Source organism: Antechinus flavipes, chromosome 2, assembly GCF_016432865.1.
Source record: "Antechinus flavipes isolate AdamAnt ecotype Samford, QLD, Australia chromosome 2, AdamAnt_v2, whole genome shotgun sequence".
Taxonomy (NCBI): domain Eukaryota; kingdom Metazoa; phylum Chordata; class Mammalia; order Dasyuromorphia; family Dasyuridae; genus Antechinus; species Antechinus flavipes.
The window spans coordinates 686,261,926-686,281,989 of NC_067399.1; the positions used below are offsets into that span (position 1 = coordinate 686,261,926).

At 40.0% G+C, this 20,064-nt stretch overlaps 1 protein-coding gene and 1 long non-coding RNA gene across 3 annotated transcripts; one reads left to right on the plus strand and one right to left on the minus strand.

Annotated features, from left to right (window-relative positions):
* The first annotated feature begins 3,654 nt into the window (after window positions 1-3,654).
* LOC127547047 (uncharacterized) lies at window positions 3,655-9,048 on the plus strand. The gene is made up of 4 exons (XM_051973901.1): window positions 3,655-7,469; window positions 7,638-7,805; window positions 8,142-8,768; window positions 9,018-9,048. Exons 1-4 carry the CDS (start codon window positions 7,201-7,203, stop codon window positions 9,046-9,048), a joined length of 1,095 nt encoding a protein of 364 aa, XP_051829861.1. The 5' UTR covers window positions 3,655-7,200.
* A 3,906-nt stretch (window positions 9,049-12,954) lies between these two features.
* Window positions 12,955-19,183, minus strand: LOC127552265 (uncharacterized). Of its 2 annotated transcripts, none has more exons than XR_007951319.1 (3): window positions 18,398-19,183; window positions 17,128-17,177; window positions 12,955-13,066 (listed from the first exon to the last, which is right to left on the minus strand). It is a non-coding gene; the product is annotated as an uncharacterized LOC127552265 (long non-coding RNA). The 2 variants fall into 2 exon arrangements; XR_007951318.1 differs by lacking the exon at window positions 12,955-13,066 and adding an exon at window positions 15,715-15,949.
* Between the last annotated feature and the right edge of the window lie 881 nt (window positions 19,184-20,064).

Sequence of the window (20,064 nt, forward strand, 5' to 3'; positions counted from 1 at the left end):
GCAGCCATTTTTTTGTGGCAAGAATGGAAACTGAATGGATGCCCATCAGCTGAGTAATGGCTGAATAAACTGTGGTATATGAATGTTATGGAATACTATTGTTCTGTGAGAAACAACCAGGAGGATGATTTCAGAGGACTGGAGAGATTTACATGAACTGATGCTAAATGAAATGAGCAGAACCAGGAGATCATTGTACATGGCAATAACAAAACTATATGATGATCAATTCTGATGGACGATGAGATGATTCAGACCAGTTCCAACTGTTCAGTAATGAAGAGAGCCATCTACAACCAGAAATAAAACTATTGGAATTAAGTGTAGACCACAATATAGCATTCTCACTGTTTCTGTTGCTGTTTGTTTGCATTTTGTTTTCTGTCCCAGGTTTTTTTTTCTGTCTTGATCTGATTTTTCTTGTGCAGCAAGGTATCTGTATATATATGCATTTATTGGATTTAATATATATTTTAACATATTTAACATACTGTGTACTACCTGCTATCTATGGGATGTGGAGGGGGAAAGGAGGGGATAATTTGGAACAGAAGGCTTTGCAAGGGTCAGTATTGAAAAATTACCCATGGATAGCTTTTGTGAATAAAAAGCTTTAATAAAATATATAAAAAAAGAAAATCATAATAATATTTCCTTATTTTCTCTTTCTGATCAAAAGGTTGGAATGATCTTGAAGATCGATGAGGAACATTTATTTGAGACATGACTTGGATCTTATGTAAAAATAAGTGAGTTATAAAGTGAATGCCAGGGAAAATGGCAAGCCAAATAAAGAAGAGAAACATCAAACCAGAGAGGGCAGAATGGAGAATATGGCCAATGTTTTCAGGCAACTGGGAAAGTAAATGAAAGGAAGGTAAGGGAGACACATTCTTCGGAAAATTCTTGCCCCCTGTTCCATGAATCTTCTGCTTGCTTGTTTAGAGCACTGAGCTCTTATTCTATTTGAGGGTATCAGTTGACAAAAGAAACAACATTTCTCACCAATGATGATACAGCATCACCCACTCTATATTGTTAGGGAGCCCAGTACTCTATGGTTTTACAATATCATGAGAGCAAGTGAATAAACCTGTTTGGTGGTTTGTGACAAGCTTGCTGTATGCTTCTGGCTAGTTCTGGCTAATTCTATCAAGTTTTTCTGACAAGAGGGATACAGTGCACAAAAGGTGGCTACAGTATGGGTTCCAACCGATGCCAACAGGGTTGCAATAGTCAGGTAAGTCAGCCTCCGTTGCTGATGGAAGGCTGCTTTAACTAGAAAGGGACTTCGGCAGAGTGATTTCCTGGAAACAGGGACAACTTGAGAGTGTTGTAGACAAAATCAGAGAGATCTAGGAGGAAAGGAGGAAGGCAGTGATATAGAGTAGAACCACATAAGGACAGTCCTGGTGAAGGAGGCAATTCAATAGACAAGATATGGAGAGTAGAGGGTGTGGTAAATGCAGACAGAGTAAATGCAACTCACAGTGTGTAGTATATCCAGGTGTTTGCCTCTGACACTGCTATGGAACAAGAAGCCTTTTGGGGATTCCCACATCAACTCAGATATCTAATAGATGTCTTTGAAATCGCCTTTATTGTGTACAAAGTTTAGAGATTTGATATCTGATTTGTTGGGACAGGCTCCTGCATGGCCCATATTTAAGGGGACTTTTGCAGCACTATAGAGTTCTATTCAGGACATCTGTGACCACATGAGCTGGTCATAAGAATTGACTGAGGCATTTAGGAAAACAATCCATATAGAACTATAATATATATGAAATTACACTGCATGAGATTTACTGATCCAAGGTGAGGGCACATGTTGATTATGCCCTGGATACAGAGTGATACTTGAATTTCTAGAGAGACCCTTAAGAGTAATGGACCCTCCAGGTAAGGGTCTGCAATGCTAGGGACCACAAAACCTGCTACTAAAACCATTAGTTCTAGGTTACTGTGTACCTTTTTCACATAAGTACTTTTTCTACTAAGGATTACTTTCGTAGTATGAGGAGAAGGGGGATAGAAGTAATGATAGGGGGCATTGGCTGCTTCCTTTATATCAGCTACTGCTCTATGAAGCAGACCAGGGCAGGTGGCTTCTCAATCTGGAGAGGTTCAGGAGTTTTGGAACAGGACCACCTACCTGGATTGCAGAACCTCTGGGTGACGTGACCTTGACAATCCAATGATGTCCTGTAGGTTCCGCCATCTAGTGGGTGGTAGTGATCTTTTAGGATGTGACAGGTAGAACCACAAGTATACAACCTTGAGTCTGGCTGAAGTGGGAGTGGTGAGCAAGGACTTCAAAGGGACCTTTCCACCATGGCTCCAAGAAAGGCTTTCAGAGATTCCAGCAGACCCAATCACCAGAGTGGATTAAGAGCTGAGCCTCAGTTCTGATTCCTAAAGAATGAGACTGAGAGTCAAGTTGGTAAGTCTCTGATATTGTCTGTATATATTATCATAATAGATTTCTGTGGGAGGGAGCATTAAGTTGTTATGCTTCCCACCCATAGATACAATGATATCAGGGGTCCTGATATTATCTCATAAAGACCTAGCTTCTTCCTATCTTGCTCTTCCCAGAATTTAATAAGGGAGGTTTTAAGTTAATCCCATTAACTCTTTTCTATCCTGATGACTGGGAGTAAAAGGCACAATGTTGGTGCAGAGTGATTGACCAGCAAGAAAGCAGCTTAGGTAATGAAGCTCTTGTAAAATGGGTACATCTATTATTATGTATTTCTTTAAGAACCCTACATAATGGAATGATTTTTTCTTTTTTTTTCCTAGTAAATTTATTTATTCTTTATACGCGGTTTTTTTGGTGAATGTTCTTAGTAGAGAAAAATCAGAGCCAAAGTGTAAAACCATTTAAGAGATTGAAAAAAAAAAAGTAGTGAACATAGCATGTGTTGATTTACATTCAGTCTCCTTGATTCTTTGTGTGGATGCAGATGGCATTTTCTGTCCAAAGTCTATTGCTTTGGATCCCTGAATCTCTGAGAAAGACCAAGTCTTTCAGAGTTGATCATCTCACATTTTGACTATGACTGTGTACAATGTACTCCTGGTTCTGCAGTTTTGACAGTTTTTATTTCCATTTTAATCTTATCTGCATTGGTTTTATTTGAGCAAAAGATTTTTAATTTAATATAATCAAAATAATCCAATTTGCATTTCATACTGTAATCCAGTTCTTCTTTGGCCATAAATTCCTTTCTTCTCTACAGATCTGAGAGTAGATTACTCTTTGTTCTCCTTATTTGCATACAGTGTCATTCTTTATCTCTGAATCATGAACATCTTTTGACCTTATCTTGGTTTAGTCCAAATCTGAGTTGGCCAATGTCTAGGCAAAAACTAGAAATAATATTTCCCAGTTTTCCTAGCAGTTTCTGTCAAGTAGAGTTGTTATCCCAGAAGCTGGAGACTTTTGATTTATCAAACATTAGAATATGTGTAAGGAAGAATAAGTACAATTTTGCTAGATCACTGTCTGTATGAAATGGAATAAAGTATCTTGTTGAGAGATAGTGAAGTGTTAAGTCCAATCTAATTGAAGGCCTCAAGAACAGCCAGAGTCAGGATAAGTAAAAGTCCTTGGTCTTTAGGGGGAGAAGTTAAAAAAAAAAAAACAAAAAAACAAACAAAAAAAAAAAAAAAAAAAAAAAACAGGCAAACTGCCAGGAGTTTTGCCAAAGATCTCTTCTCGATTCTAGAGTCCAGAATCTCCAGTGTGAATTATCTAGTGTCTGGAAGGAACTTTTTTTTTTAATTTAGTTTTTTATAGCTTCTGATTTTCAAAACATATGCATGAAATTTTCAACACTGACATTTGCAAAACTTTATGTATCAATTTCAGCCTCTCCATCTCCCCACCCCCTCAGTTAGATGGTAAATAATCCAATATAAAACATGGTAAAAATATATCTTAAATCTAATATATGCATATATATTTATGCAATTATCTTGCTGTACAAGAAAAATCAGATCAAAAGTGGAAAAAAATTAGAGAGAAAACAAAATGCAAGCAAATAACAACAAAAACAGTGAAAATGTTATACTGTGATCCACACTCAGTTCCCACAGTCCTCTCTCTGATGTAGCTGGCTCTTTTCTTCACAAGATCATTAGGATTGGGCTGAATCACATCATTGTTGAAAAGACCCACTCAAATTCTTAAAAATTTGAATGAATTCTCTATAGATTTTATAAAGTAGGCTTTTATCAGAATTGTTAATTGTAAAAATGTTTTTCCAATTTATTGCTTCCCTTCTAATCTGGTCTGCATTAGTTGCATTTATACAAAAAATCTTTTTATCTTAATATAATCACAATTCTGTATTTTGTACTCAGTAATGAGCTCCAGCTCTACTTTGGTCACAAATTCTTTCCTTCTCCATCAATCTGAGAGGTAAACTATCCTATATATTTTTTTTATTTTTTAAATTTGCTCATAATATCACTCTTTTGGTCTAAATTATGGTATCTTGGTATATGCTGTCAGATGTGGGCCAATGCCTAATTTCTGCCACACAAGATTCCAATTTTCCCCAAGAGTTTTTGTCAAAAACTGAGGTCTTCAGCTTTGTCAAACAGTAGATTACTAGAGTCATTGACCTTTTTATCCCATAAATCTCACCTATTCTACTGATTGAGAGCTCTTTGTTTGGCTACTACTAATTGGTTTTGATGACTGTTGCTTTATAATAATTTTAGTTCTGGTGTAGATAGGCCACCTTCACTGGCATTTTTTCCCCATTAATTCCCTTATAATTCTTGATATTTTCTTCTTCCAGATGAAGTTTATTATTATTTTGTCTATATATGTAAAATAATTTCTTGGGAGTTTGATTGGTACTGCACTGAATAAGTAGATTAATTTAGGTAGTATTGTCATTTTTATTATAATAGCTTGGCCCACACATGAGCACTTGATATTTTTCCAGTTGGTTAGATCTGACTTTAGTTTTGTGGAACGTGTTTTGTAGGTGTATTCATATAGACCTTGGCTTTGCCTTGGCAAGAACTTCCTTATGTTTAAAAGTTTTGTTTGTACATGGTTACATTCCTAAAGTTTCTCCTCTGAGGATTTTCTGATGTCCAGTAAGAACACTAATTTTTCTAAGTTATTCTATAATGGTTACATTCATAAGGCTTCTCTCTTGTGTGGATTTTCTCATGATGAGTAAAAACTTTACTTTTTTTTACTTTCTTTTTTTTTTTTTTTACTAAAACTTTTTATTTTCAAAATTTTTTCAAAATTATTTTCACAATTTTCTGTGCATGATTCATTTTCAATATTCATCCTTTTAAAATCTTACATCCAAATTTTTTTCCCTCCTTTGCCCCCAAACCCCTTTCCCTAGATGGCAAATCATCCAATTTCACATAGCATCAGTTTTTCTGAAATGATCCTTTGACCATTCCTTATAGAAAAATAATATTCTATAACATCCATATACCACAATTTATTCAACCATTCTCCAACTGATAGGCATCCACTCAAAAACTTCCTTTAAAAAAAAAAAAAACACTTCCCACAGAAAACATTTTTATAGTCAAAGGTTCTGATAAAAGCCTCATTTCCAAAATATATAGAGAATTGACTCTAATTTGTAAGAAATCAAGCCATTCTCCAATTGATAAATGGTCAAAGGATATGAACAATTCTCAGACAAAGAAATTGAAACTATTTCTAGCCATATGAAAAGATGTTCCAAGTCATTATTAATCAGAGAAATGCAAATTAAGACAACTCTGAGATAATACTATATACCTGTCAGATTGGCTAGAATAACAGGGAAAGATAATGCGGAACGTTGGAAGGGATGAAGGAAAACTGGGACACTGATATATTGTTGGTGAAATTGGGAATACATCCAGCCCATTCTGGAGAGTGATTTGGAACTATGCTCAAAATTATCAAACTCTCCATACCCTTTGATCTAGCAGTGTTACTACTGGGCTTATATTCCAAAGAGATATTAAAGAACAGAAAGGGACCTGTATGTGCAAGAATGTTTGTGGCAGCCCTTTTTGTAGTGTCCAGAAACTGGAAACTGAATGGATGCCCATCAATTGGAGAATGGCTGAATAAATTGTGGTATATGAATATTATGGAATATTATTGTTCTGTAAGAAATGACCAGCAGGATGATTTCAGAAAGGCCTGGAGAGACTTATATGAACTGATGCTGAGTGAAATGAGCAGGACCGGGAGATTATTATATACTTCAACAACAATATTATATGATGATCAATTGTGATGGACGTGGCCCTCTTCAACAATGAGATGAACCAAATCAGTTCCAATAGAGCAGTAATGAATTGAACCAGCTACACCCAGCAAAAGAACTCTGGGAAATGAGTGTGAACCACTACGTAGAATTCTCAATCCCTCTATTTTTGTCCGCCTGCATTTTTGATTTCCTTCACAGGTTAATTGTACATTATTTCAAAGTCTGATTCTTGTGCAGCAAAATAATTGTATGGACATGTATATATGTATTGTATTTAACATATACTTTAACATTTTTAACATGTATTGGTCTACCTGCCATCTCGGGGAGGGGGTAGGGGAAAAGAAGGGAAAAATGGGAACAAAAGGTTTTGCAATTGTCAATGCTGAAAAATTACCCATGCATATATCTTGTAAATAAAAAGCTATTAAAAAAAAAACAACAATCCAAAAAACATTTCCCACATTGCTTACATTCATAAGGCTTCTCTCCAGTGTGGATTGTCTGATGTACAGTAAGACATTCCTTATGTCTGAAAGCCTTTCCACACTGGTTACCTTCATAAGCTTTCTCTCCATTGTAGATTCTCTGATATATACTAAGAGTTCCTCTATTTTTCAAAGCCTTTTCACAAAAGTTTCCTCTCCGGTGTGGATTCTCTGATGTCTCTTCTATCTAAAAGTCTTTACACACTGGTTACATTAATAAAGTTTTTCTCCAGTTTGGATTTTCTGATGAAGAATAAGAAGATCCTTTTTTAAAAGTTTTTCCTCATTAGTTACATACATAAGGTTTCTCTCCAGTGTAAATTCTTTCATGTACAATACGAGTTCACTTTTTTTCTAAAATCTTGTCCACATTGCTGACATTCATAAAACTTCCCTCCAGTGTAGATTTTCTGATATCCTTTAGGAGCTCCCTTGCTTGTAAAAGCCTTTCCACAATGGTTACATTCATAAGATTTCTCTCCACTGTGGATTTTCTGATGTCCAGTAAGACTATGCTTATGTCGAAAAACCTTTCCACACTGTTGACATTCATAAGGTTTCTCTCCAGTGTGGATTTTCTGATGTACAATAAGACTATGCTTATGTCTAAAAACTTTTCCACACTGGTGACATTCATAAGGTTTCTCTCCAGTGTGGATTTTCTGATGTCCATTAAGAGCTCCCTTGCTTCTAAAAGCCTTTCCACATTGGTTACATTCATAAGGTTTCTCTCCAGTGTGGATTTTTTGATGTCCATTAAGAGCTCCCTTGCTTCTAAAAGCCTTTCCACATTGGTTACATTCATAAGGTTTCTCTCCAGTGTGGATTTTATGATGTCCATTAAGAGCTCCCTTGCTTCTAAAAGCCTTTCCGCATTGGTTACATTCATAAGGTTTCTCCCCAGTGTGGATTCTCTGATGTACAGTAAGAGCTTTTCTTTCTATAAAAGCCTTTCCACACTGGTTACATTCATAAGGCTTCTCCCCAGTGTGGATTCTCTGATGTACAGTAAGAGTTTTCCTTTCTATAAAAGCCTTTCCACATTGGTTACATTCATAAGGTTTCTCACCAGTATGGATTCTCTCATGTCCAATAAGACTTCCCTTCCTTCTAAAAGCTTTTCCGCACTGGTGACATTCATAAGGTTTCTCTCCAGTGTGGATTCTCTGATGTATAATAAGATTATGCTTATATCTAAAAACCTTTCCACACTGGTGACATTCACAAGGTTTCTCTCCAGTATGGATTCTCTGATGTACAATAAGAACTCTCTTGTCTCTAAAAGTCTCTCCACATTGGTTACATTCATAAGGTTTCTCCCCAGTGTGGATTCTCTGATGTACCGTAAGAGCTTTCTTTTCTATAAAAGCCTTTCCACATTGGTTACATTCATAAGGTTTCTCCCCAGTGTGGATTCTCTGATGTACAGTAAGAGCTTTCTTTTCTATAAAAGCCTTTCCACACTGGTTACATTCATAAGGTTTCTCCCCAGTGTGGATTCTCTGATGTACAGTAAGAGCTTTCCTTTCTATAAAAGCCTTTCCACATTGGTTACATTCATAAGGTTTCTCTCCAGTGTGTATTATCTGATGTCCAGTAAAACCTTTCTTGCTTCTAAAAGCCTTTCCACATTGGTTACATTCATAAGGTTTCTCCCCAGTGTGGATTCTCTGATGATCCATAAGTGCTCCCTTTTGTGTAAAAGCCTTTCCACACTGATTACATTCATAAGGTTTCTCTCCAGAGTGGATTCTCTGATGTACAATGAGAGTTTTCTTTTTTATAAAACCTTTTCCACATTTGTTACATCCACAATGTCTCTCTCTAAGCTGGGTTCTTTCATGTGTTGCACAGTTTTCTCTCCAAGTGAAGTCACAAGATCCATCACCTGTGAATCGTTGCTTAGGAATTTCTACAACAGAATGGTTCAGCACTGCAGTAGTTTCCTTCATTTCCAGTCTGATCTCTTCTTCCAAAAACAAAGAGATAAAACAGCAAATAAGAAAACAAATATAGCCATAAGGCAAGGACACACACACACACACACAAACATATTTATATTCCCTTCCCTCCATCAGCAGAAGAGAAACTCAGTTATTTTCTCTTTTCCAAAGTAAAGAGAAAAATCTTAAGTGGGCAGAACCAATCATTTTACATCCCATTAGTTCACATCCCAAATGTAAGCTAATTTCTAAGAAGCTTCATGCACAATTACAGCAGAACCTCACAATAAACCTGTGATAAACACAGAGTGTGCCTTCATTTCTCTTAGGTGCACAACTCAGGTCATCAGCTCAGAATAGCTGAGTGACTCAGCCCAAATCCCAGTAGGTGAGACTAGAATTTTCACCCTGTGAATGGCCACGCTCTGCCTATAGTATGTGACAATTATCTCCATTCTAAATTTTTCCCTTTTCCTTTCATTATCTGTGCTTTCATCATTTTCATAGACATGACATTGAGTGCATATATAGGAAATACTCAAATTATTTCGTGATCTGTCTTGCCTGTGACAAATTTCCATGCTGATCACTTTCAATTCTATTTTTTTCTATTACATTATCTGAGATCATATTCATCAGGCTAACACAGTTGTTTTTGTATTTACCTGCAGTAGAACTCATTTTATTCTGACCCATTACTTTTTTTGAGATAGTTATTACTTATTTCTTTTAAAAAAAATTATCATTATGTGCCCCCTCCATACCCTAAGATATACAATTTGTTTAAAATGCATGAAATTATCCACATTTCAAAATGTCTCAAACAGAAAACTGAGTTCACCATTCTGAGATATGGAAGGGTAGTGCAGGCTGCACTATTGCAATCTTTTCATTTTAGAAGCTCATCAAGCCCTTGAATGACTGAGATAAAGATCCAAGGGATCTGACCCAAAAATGTCTTAGTGGCACCTTAAATGGTGACTAAATGTCTGATTTAGTTATATAGGTAGCTGTCCTCTGGAACAACAAAATGTGCACATTTCCACTTTACAAGTCTTTCTGCCATGATTTCATTTTATTATGATCAGCAATACGCTGTGTGGTGGACTGTGCAATTGAGTCCATCAAACTCTGCCTGCTTCTAAGTGCAACATATTTTTCTGGTTTCTCAACATGACAACCGAATGTTCCCAGTATTCCAGGAAAGTCTGACATTCATGTTCAAATGGCCACAGCTTTGTTAAGACCCTCAGGGGCTGTCTTTCCCTGGACCAGAGTAGTTCTCTCCCTCCTGAGTTACTGATCAATCCCATCTCATCCAATCTCTAATCACCTGACCAAGATGTGACTTGGGTCTACATTCTTGCAGCAGTGCTGGTATGCCACATGAATACCATGGTCAGGAGGCAGGCCATCATGAAATCATCAAGGAAAGCCACAACCTTTCTACCAAAACAGACTTTAAAGTGCTGGTCATTGACATGTGTAAGCTTATTTTCTAATTTGAACGTATCCTCTGATTACGTTACGCTTCTTCTATCTGGAAGATTCACAAAGGAATTGGTTGGCTACATGGGTTGGTCATTCAGTAGGGTTTCAATTGCTATCCTTTCAAAGGTTGTGAGTATATAAATATTACTTAAAAACAACCTAAAGCAATATATGCAATTGCCCCTTGAGTATATTTGTCATTTAGTACATTAGTGCATGAGTCGATAGAAATGTAAATCTTTTTTTAACAGTAATTACCAATGGCTTTTGACTGGCTAGAGTTAAAAAATGAATTTTCATGTCTCCACAGGAGCTTGTCCAATTCACCTGCTTTCCACCTCAAACATTATGAGCATGTTCATCATATTTGTTTCAAAATCAAAATACAGTTACAATGGATAGAATTCAAGGTAGGGCCTTGAATCAGGAAGCCCAGGATTTTAATCCCACCTCAGAACCTTGCAAGTCAAATTATAGAACTTGTGTTGGGTTCAGTTTCTTTATCTGTAAAATGGGCATAATAATATCAGCCAAGACTTTGGATTCTCATGAGGACAAAATAAGACATTGTGAAGCATGGCACACAGGGCTGTATAAATGCTAGCTATTTTATTTTACTTTGGCTCTTTCCTTCCAGTTCTGCTCTCCTTCTTAAACCATCATGATCTTCATCAATTAATGATGCAATGAGGCACTAAATTATTCAGTTTAACTGGTGTACAGTGGGTCTCTCCAGAGTCGCCAGTATATTGTCTCCTCCGCCACTCTGTGACCTCCATAAGAGCAGAGGATGTCCCTCACATCTCTGTGTTCCTGATGTTTAGCCCAGGGCTGCCATGTAGCAAGCCTTTAATTGTTTATTGACTAGAAGATGTTCTAAGAAATGGCAAAATGGTCCACGTCCCAACCCTAACCCTTTTGGCACTTTCAGGAGAGTTCCATTGCCCCAGATCCCAAACAATGACTTCTTATAAGATCGCAGAGGAGCACTAGAAGGGACCTACAGGGCCATGGAGGGCAATACACTCATTTTGTAGATGGGAAACCTGTGGGTTTTTCTTCTTTAAAATAATAATTGTTCTCTCTGGGAGAGAACTGGTTTCTCGGGGAGGTTTTCTGGAGGCAGCCTTAGTATCAGTTCAGATCAATAATTACCACAAATGCAGCTACGTGATAAAAGTTCAGATCTTTTATTGTCTCCAATATAACCCTGTTAACTTAGAGGCCTATTTCTCTGCTTGGTTCTAAGAGCTCCCTCCGAATATCTCCAAATCCAAAGGTTTGTCCTTAAGCCTTCAGCCAGCACAAAGGGAAATTTGTCTTGCCTCTGAGAGAGGGCTTGTGGGCTTCTTCCCAGAGTGCTCCTCTCCGATCCTAGTCAATGTTCCGAAGTAACTCTCTTCCGACAAAGGGCTTCTGGCTGAACTCACTTGACGCTCCCCTCTCAATCTAATTCAGCTGAACTCGCTCCGAGAGCCTCTGTCTGTTTTTTATATATGAGAGAGTGGGATTGTGGGATGTCTCCCAGCATGCTCTCTGGCCCTAAGAGTTTCAAGGGAGATATGAATTCGGATATCTCATACTAAACCCTGAAATCTCCCAAACATGTGAACTCCAATGATTAAAGGTGTGAACATAAGTATTGTATCAATTAGTTGTACTTAGTACCTTGTTTCAGGTTCTGGCCCAAAACATCTCCTTGTAAGATCAGATCAATGATACAAAACCATGCTAAATTAGATAATTATTGTCTCTATCAACTCTAATGACTTAATAGTTTGTAAAGATTCCAACAGAAACTGAGGCTCACAGAGGAGCCCTGGACACTGTTGCCAAGAAATATCTAACAAAGAAATCCAAATCTGGCCTTTCTCATTCCAACTGAGCATTTACTTCAGGGTAAATCTTGGACACCTCTTATAACCACAGCTCTCATATTCTGGCTTTCACCTCACTCACCTGGAGAGCAGCTCCTGAGGCCTTCTTGGTCCAGCATCCACAGTGCTTCCCTTTGCTCAAAATAAGAGGTTATCTCTTCTCTGGAAACTGGAAGCCCTGGGCATGGAAATCAGTTAGAGATAAAGATGGAGAGAAGTTCGACAGTTATTTTTCCTTAGAGAAAAGGTAAGGATCCAGCACTGCTCCATCCTGAAATTTAGCCCCTGATGTTCAGACTTATCAGTCAATACTCACCCACTGGGGCTTGAAAAGCAAATCACCTGCCTTAGGTGTGACAGGGCAGGATGTGTCTACTATTTGTACAGTTTCCTCTGAGAGAGAGCAAAGGCCCTTCCTCCTATCTCCTATCTTGTGAGGCTCCCTTCTGGAATATGAGGACAATCCAAAGGTAGATTAAGGATAAACTTCCCATATGAGGGACAACCAGGTGTTTGTCCACAAATTGATGACTTTTAAAAAGAATAATATTCCAAATGTTCAAACCTCTCTGAAAAAGGAACAAGTTGAAAGGAAAAGCTTCCTGAGCAGGTTTTGTTAGCTTTAGTGGACAAAATTCGTGTCCAGGTAGAGGCTAACCCCTAAGATTAGTTCCATGTTTGAGATGCTTCCTCTGATTTAATCTTTGACTGGGGAATGGGTAAGAGAGAGCTTCAGGAACAACAAAAGAAATCCCCAGGTCCTTTCATACAATACAAGACCAGCCCTTTCCCTTCTCTTCTTCCACCCCAAGTCCTTCACACTGGGCAATGAAGGTATTCCCTTTTCTTGTAGACTTGTAATTATCAGGGGAAGTGCTCTTACCCAGGGAGAGCAGGTTCCAGGCATTCTCCATCATGACCTTCTTGTACAGCTCCTTCTGAGAGAGGTCCAAGAGCCCCCACTCCTCCTGGGTGAAGTCCACAGCCACGTCCTTGAATGTCACAACCTCCTGAAGCATCAATAGTTACAAGACATGGAGCTGAAGGACTCTCTAGAAGTAGAGTCCAATCCCTTCCAATTTATAGGAGGAAACAGAAACAGAGAGCAGGGATTTCCCACAGGCCATAGGCTTTCTGAGAATCAGAGTCAACTTTTAAACTGTGGTCATTAAGAGACTGATTGAATTTAGGATCTGTTGAAATAAAGCTGAGAAGTGACTTAATATGGAACGAATAAAGAACAGCATGCTAGGGCCACTAGGCATGTTCACTAATGAATTCTTCCACAATCTTTTCCCTTGGTAATCCTATTACTCTCCCAATCCCATTTCCTATTTCCCACTCTTTGTGCCTATCTTAACTCTTCCTTTTATCTATGACCTCTTCTCCTAAATAAATCACCTTTGGCCAAAGAGAAAGGCAACTGTGAATTTTACACATATAAGTTGAGCCAGGAATTGCTTCCCTGATCTCATCCTGATCTATATGTAAGGCACATTTCAGTTTATTTCCTTTATTCTATTATTTCACTTCTGATCCACTGAGGATTTCTTTGCTTTTTTATGCTTTTTGTAATTGCCAAGGAGAAGACCATATGGGGAGTCAGGGAGGAGGGCAGAAACTTGGAAATGGTGGAGCAAGGCAGGAGGCCTGCCTTTGTGTAGAGGATTGAAACTCTAAAAAGGTGTGCTTGAATTAGACAGCAGAGCACTTAAGGCTAATTAACTATTCAATGTGAGATAATGGCTCTATCTACATATATTTAGATGATATGGTAATGTGATGGCTCTCCTCACGATTGGCGCTTGCTGAATGTTCGATGGTAAGGTAATCGTAGGCAAGGATTGGAGGGCTAAGAGAAAGAAGTCAGTCTCATTTGGCTACAGGACAAGGAGGAGAGAGGCTGGAGAATCCTGAGTCCAGAATCCAGGATACATCTTTGGCAACCTTTGGCATGGCAGCTTGCTTGCCTCCTTCACTTCTCACTCTAAAGACCAAGAACTTTAATTTATCCTGACTCTGACTGATTCTGAGGCCCTCCAGAGAGCTAGCCCGGACATTATATTTGGTGCCCAAACACCTTTGGAGGTGGTTCCATGGATGGATATTCTTATAGGAGAGAAGGAACCTCACCCTGAGGCTGGCGCTTTAGTGCCTGAAAAGTCCCCTTGTCTTGGGAGTTGGGGGCGTTGTCACTCTTGCTGCTGACACCTGCCCTGATACAGGGTTCTGAAAGGAACATTGGTCTACGAGCAGTGGCAGAAAGCTCCTACAGCACAGCCTCAGAATGGGGACCTTGGAGCCTTTGACTGCATGAAGTGTCAAGGAAAAAGCCATGGTGAGGAGAGGGGCTGTGCAACAGAGAATGAGAATCTAGGCAAAACAGCAAAGGAAGGTGGACAGTGAGGAGAGGGAGAGAAATCCTTGTTAGAAATAGGAAGAAAATGGATGAAATCAGAAAACTGATGAACAGGAATAGTTGAAGGTCAAGAGAGAGAGGGGAATCTACAAGAGAACTAAGAGGAAAAGGGGGAGGAAGAAATACAGAATGAGATAAAGTAGAAGAGATGAACAAATATCTAGGGAAACTTGAAGTAAAAGACTTATGGCATCTTCTAAATGGGAGAAAAAGAGGAATATGCATATTTCTTTTCAACACATGGAACGTTTACAAAAATTAACCATTGGGATACAGAGATCCTCCACACAGATGAAAAAAGTCAAATATAATCAATATAGTCTTTCATTTCCTAAAGAAATAAAAATGAAAATTGGTTCAAAGGTCACTAACAAAAAATACAAACCTAAAAGGAGATTTACCTGTGACTTATTACATAATGACTGAGTCAGAGGACAAATCTTAGAAATGATAACTTTGTAAAGGAAAATGAATATGATTAAACAATATCCCAAAATACCTGCATCATTTGTAGCCTTATCATCACACACTGTGAATAAAGAATAAGAACTGTTTAATTGAATATGCATTATTAAAAAAAACTAGAAAAAATAAATAAAAACTCAATATAAATTTAAAAAATGAGATATTAAAATTAGAAGGGAAATAGATGATTACAAAAATTGGATATAAAAAAATGACAAAAACAAAAATGGCTTCTTGGAAATGATTCAAAAAGTGGAGAAAATCTTTACTAATATGATCAAAAAGAAGACAGCATAAAATCTATTCACTGAAATAGCAAATGGCAAAGGTGAAATGGGCAACCTCTTTTGGTAGCCCTGCTTGCCTCTCTCATGACTAGCTTGTATGCATTCATGTGGATAGAGCTCCTGGTGCCCAAGAGAAAAAGTCTCAGATTTCTTTCTGCATCTACCTCAAACAACACCAACTTTTTGAAAGATATGTCCAAAGGAAAATTCCCAGGAAATGATTGCCAAAATGCAGAGCTGCCAAGTCGATGAGAAAAATCCTGCTAGCCTCCAGAAAGTTTAGTACAATTTAAGTACTAAGGAGCCACCATTAGGACCTGACGCAATTTAACAGCAACTTTCATTAAAGAAAAGAGAACTTGGAATAGGATACGACAGAAGACAAAAGGACTAGATCTTATGGTCAAGAGAAAATTATGAAGCAAAAACAAATGGAATGTTTTTAGGGGAAAAGGATCTTTAATGAAAGTCCTTCTAAGCATTCCTAAGGAAAAGATCACAAATGTAGAAAACACAAAGTTCAGATGCAAATGAAGAGAAATACAAAAAAGAATCCAGAATGAACTAGCCTCAGGGACTCAAAATAAAAGGAAGAACTAGGTACTTACAATCATAGTGAATGACATGTGTTCCTTCTGATTCCTATTTGGGCTCACAGAGAAAATCAAAGTAGAATAAAACTGGGTGGGGTTCTGTTATGTCTGGAAGATCTTAAGGAGAGACTGGAGAGAGAGAAAGAAGGGCTAGGAAATGTTGTCTCTATAAACATTTCTGTAACATCTCTATAAACAAAGAGGGGGGGACATCTGAGCCTCATTTAATCAAAGGCAGGAAGAATGCCCAGGACATCTGCAGATAAAGGGAGAAATGCAGTTTAATCCCCAGTGAATTGACTGGAGTAAATTCTATCCATTATATTCTTCCAGGTCAACCCAGGACCTGCTGCAATCTACAACAGTCATAATATCTGAGAACCTGGAGTGCCATGACACACTAATGTGACTCTTAATCCTTCCTTTTCTCCCAGTTGTTCTCATGATCTCTGCCAGTACCTAGCACTCTGCATGGGGGAGCCTAAGTTAAAACAGCAAAAAACAAAAACAAAACAAAACAACAACAAAAACAGTTGGTAAAGTACTTGGGGCCCAGGAACTAAAGAGGTGAGGATGAGAATCCCAGCAGCCTCTTTTAGACAGGAAAGAGTGGTCCCTGTACCATGGCGGATCTTAGAAGCACCAGAGCAGCAGGATGGCCCAAGCTCTGTGTACTAGAACTCCTGCCCTTGGACCCAGAGCCTTTCTCAGTGCTTATTGATTGGAGCCAGGGAATGGTCAAGGGGACGGATTCAGGGAGACCTGGGAAGGCTTGGTGGACTCGAGGAAGGACAGGAGCAGCTGAGGAGGACAGTTTCTGCTCTGATAACGAGGACAAGAGCTAAGAAGTTTTCCAGTCTCGGCTCCCGGCCTGTCCAGGACAAACTCTGGGTGAAGGGTTTTCTAGGAGCTTCAGGGGAGATTGGTACAGAAAACAAAGAGGAGAGGGGAGAGACTTTTGGTGGGGAGGGGTACGGGGCAGGCCCAAAGACCTGCTCCCTCTGTAATGGAGATTCATGATGATGTGATGGACCTCATCAGTCTCTTGTAATGAGGAGGAACTAAGAAACAAATTGTGAAGTGGGAGAGGGGTGTGTGTGTGTGTGTGTGTGTCAGAGCCCAAGATGCCAACAGTCCAAGGAATCAATTGGGCAGAGCAGTGTTACCACTGGGTTCCCCTGATCCCTGTTTCTGTACATAAATGACCCATACATCAGGCCCTGCCAGCTCCACAGCCCGTCCTCTATGTCTAGAGAAATGGCTGTGACTGCTGATGTTGGTCAGGTCTGTGGATGGACTGTACTCACCTGAGGAGGTCCGAGGATCCTAGGGCCCATTCCCTCTGGCTCCAGGCTCCCTGTGGAGGTTGCAAACACTCAGAGTGATTACTTTTTCTTAAGTTCCTTTCTTTGGTCCCTGATCTTTATCTCAGGGTCCTGCTGCTCCCACCCTCAAGGGGCCCACAAAGTAACCATGGGGGGAGGTAATTTTGTCTCTCTGAAAACCCAGAGAAAGTCAGGACCCCCAGGAGAGTCTCTCCCTTCTTTCCCTCTGCATAGAAAAGCTCAGCTTCCCCTCATCCTAGTCCCAGGCTGACTGCCTTTGATTTCATAGCCTTTGGAGAATGCTGTTTGGGGCCCTGACAGTAAAACTCTTGTAATTTCTGGGTGTTCTATACCCCACAGAATGAACAATGCAGGGAGGGTCAGGATTGGAAAGGTAGATGGTCTTTTACTCTTCTTCTCCCTCTTCTCTACATCCTTCTACTAAGACCTTAGAGATACAAGGGGCTTTGGGATCCCAGAGAGGAGAGCAGTCAGCCTCCATGGCTTCTGATTCAGAGTTCTCCCCTGGCAACTGGTCCTCTGCCTCCCTACCTCCCTTCTACCCAAGCCACACACACACGTTATTATTCTGGACAAAAGACTGACTGCACTGAGTAAAGGGGAGCAAAAGTGGGCAAGTGGAGGAAGGGGATAGGCTCTAAAATGGAATTCCCAGGAAATGCCAGGGCAAGCCTAAGCCTGGAGACAAAATCCAGTCTGCATTCAACTCTGAGAGCCCAGACAGAAGAGAGGCCCGGGAAGCAGGTTGGGGTCTGGGAGGAAAGACAGACCAATGGAAGTCATGGAAGTCAGGGCCATGGGGTGAGAAGTGGTGGGCAGCTGAGCCTAGGAAAGTAGCAAGAATAACCCTCAGGTCTATCTAGGAGCTAGGGAGGAATGCTGGGACTTTCTGGTGGAGTTTAAGCTTGGAGTCTGAAGGCAGCACAGCTGAATCTATAACGAAGAGATGGGAGGGGGAGATGGGACAGCTGGGTCCCAATCACAAAGCTGAAATTATGGAAAAAGTCTGAAGTTTGGGGAAGTGGGACCCCATGCGAAATCTAGGCAAGTTTTGGAAGTGATTGGGAGTCTGGAAAAGATTAAGGGGTGGGGGGATCATCCAAAATGCAGCCTTGGTAGAAAGGTGTGTTCCTGGCAGAATGGGAGGTCATATACCCCAAGATCAGAAGAGGAGACCCAAAGGCAAGGGCAGCCAGTGGGAGTTATATGGGGCATACTGTCTCAGACCTACCTGGGAGTTGCAAGCACAGGCCTGGGTGCAGGAATGCTGAGTGATCTCAACTCCAAGGGGGGGGAAAAAGAGGAGAACCCTGAGCTCCCCAAGAGGAAAAGGGAAGAGATCTGAACTCTTGAGAGGACGTGGGGGAGGGGTAGCGGAAGGGAGAGACCTGAGCTACCAGGGGGAAAGGGGAGAGATTTTATCACCCAGGGGAGAAAAGGGTAAAGAGATCTGAGCTCTCCTGAGAAAAAAGGGAAGGGATCTGAGCTCTCAGCGGGGAAAGGGAAAGACCAGAGGAACTTCCAGTGAAAAACGGGGAAAGACCGTAGGAGCTCCCAGGGAAAAACGGGGAGAGACCAGAGGAGCTCCCAGGGAAAAAGGGGGAGAGACCTGGAGGAGCTCTCAGGGAAGAAACGGGGACAAACCAAAGCTCCCAGAAAATGCAGAGCAATTTCCACAGCAGGGAAGGCAAAAGGGGAAGGAATAAAGAGTGATCGCAGCTCAGACTTCCTGTTTCTGGGACAGCCCAGTCTGGGAGGGTCTTCTTGGTCCCAAGAGCCCCGCCTTGTCTCTCTCTCAGGATGGTTGATCCCTTTCCTCCAATCACACTTAGGGCCTGTACTTCAGGGTTCCCAGTGCCTTTCCCACCTTAGTTCTACTCCCCCATCACAAAAAAAAATCTCCTGCTCTAAACTCCTCCCAGAACTCCAAAGTCCTCCCACCCGTCCCGCCTCCAGGCTGGTCCTCTCTGAAAGCTCCTCCTTCCATACTCACCCCCACCTCCTTCTGAGCAGAATTACTGCCCTGCTGAAACTGCCTCACCAGACTAACCCACAGTAAGGGAGCCCATGCTCTGAACCACGAGAAGCAAAAGGCTCTTGGGAAAATCCGGGTGCTGTACAGCATTAGTAACTGTAAATCCAAGCTGGATTGTATTGAATTGTATTGAATTCTCCCTTTGTCAGTGTAATCTTTGACTCTCTACAAGGATCAAGGCAAAATACTCTGAAAATTCAGTATTAAAACAAGGTAATGAGGGATAAAAACAAGGAAGAATTAAAGGACATTGCATCAGAATTATTTTGTCCTACTCTATATTATTTTCTATTATTATTTTCGTTCTACTCCCTCCTCTAGCTATTATTTTATCAGATTTTGGCTATCATCTCCCCAAATTTTACTCTCCTTCAACCATTATCATCTTTCCTAATTAGTGAGTCAGTAAATCACTCCATTTAGTTCCTTTATCCAGTCCACAGTGGGGACCACAGTGGGTTTCTATCTCATTATTGGTATGTTCTTGGTGTTGCCCCACCAGACTGTGACTTCCAAGAGAGCAGGGGATGTCCCTTGCACCTCCTTTTGCTCCTGGTGATTAGCCCAGAGCCTGGCATGTACTTGGCATTTAAATGTTTGCTGACTTGAAGAAATAAATTCATCTTGGATCACTTTAACCCTTTGGACTCTTTCAGGAGAATTTCATGCCCCTAAATCCCAAACAGAGACATCTTATAGGATTATAGATGATCCCTGGAAAGGATTTACTAGGCCATAGAGTTCAATCTCCTCATTTTACAGAGGGAGAAACTTAGATACATTGACCAGCCTAGGACAGCATTGTAAAGAAATATTTGAAAAAGAAGTTGTAGTCGGTTCTTCCCCAAGTCTATCACTCACTT

Excerpts from the sequence above, each read along its gene's own strand:
- LOC127547047 (XM_051973901.1), top strand. The coding sequence starts at position 7,201 with ATGGTTACATTCATAAGATTTCTCTCCACTGTGGATTTTCTGATGTCC. Across the intron at positions 7,470-7,637 it reads ACATTGGTTACATTCATAAG|GTTTCTCCCCAGTGTGGATT; the intron begins GTTTCTCTCCAG and ends TACATTCATAAG. Across the intron at positions 7,806-8,141 it reads ACATTGGTTACATTCATAAG|GTTTCTCCCCAGTGTGGATT; the intron begins GTTTCTCACCAG and ends TACATTCATAAG.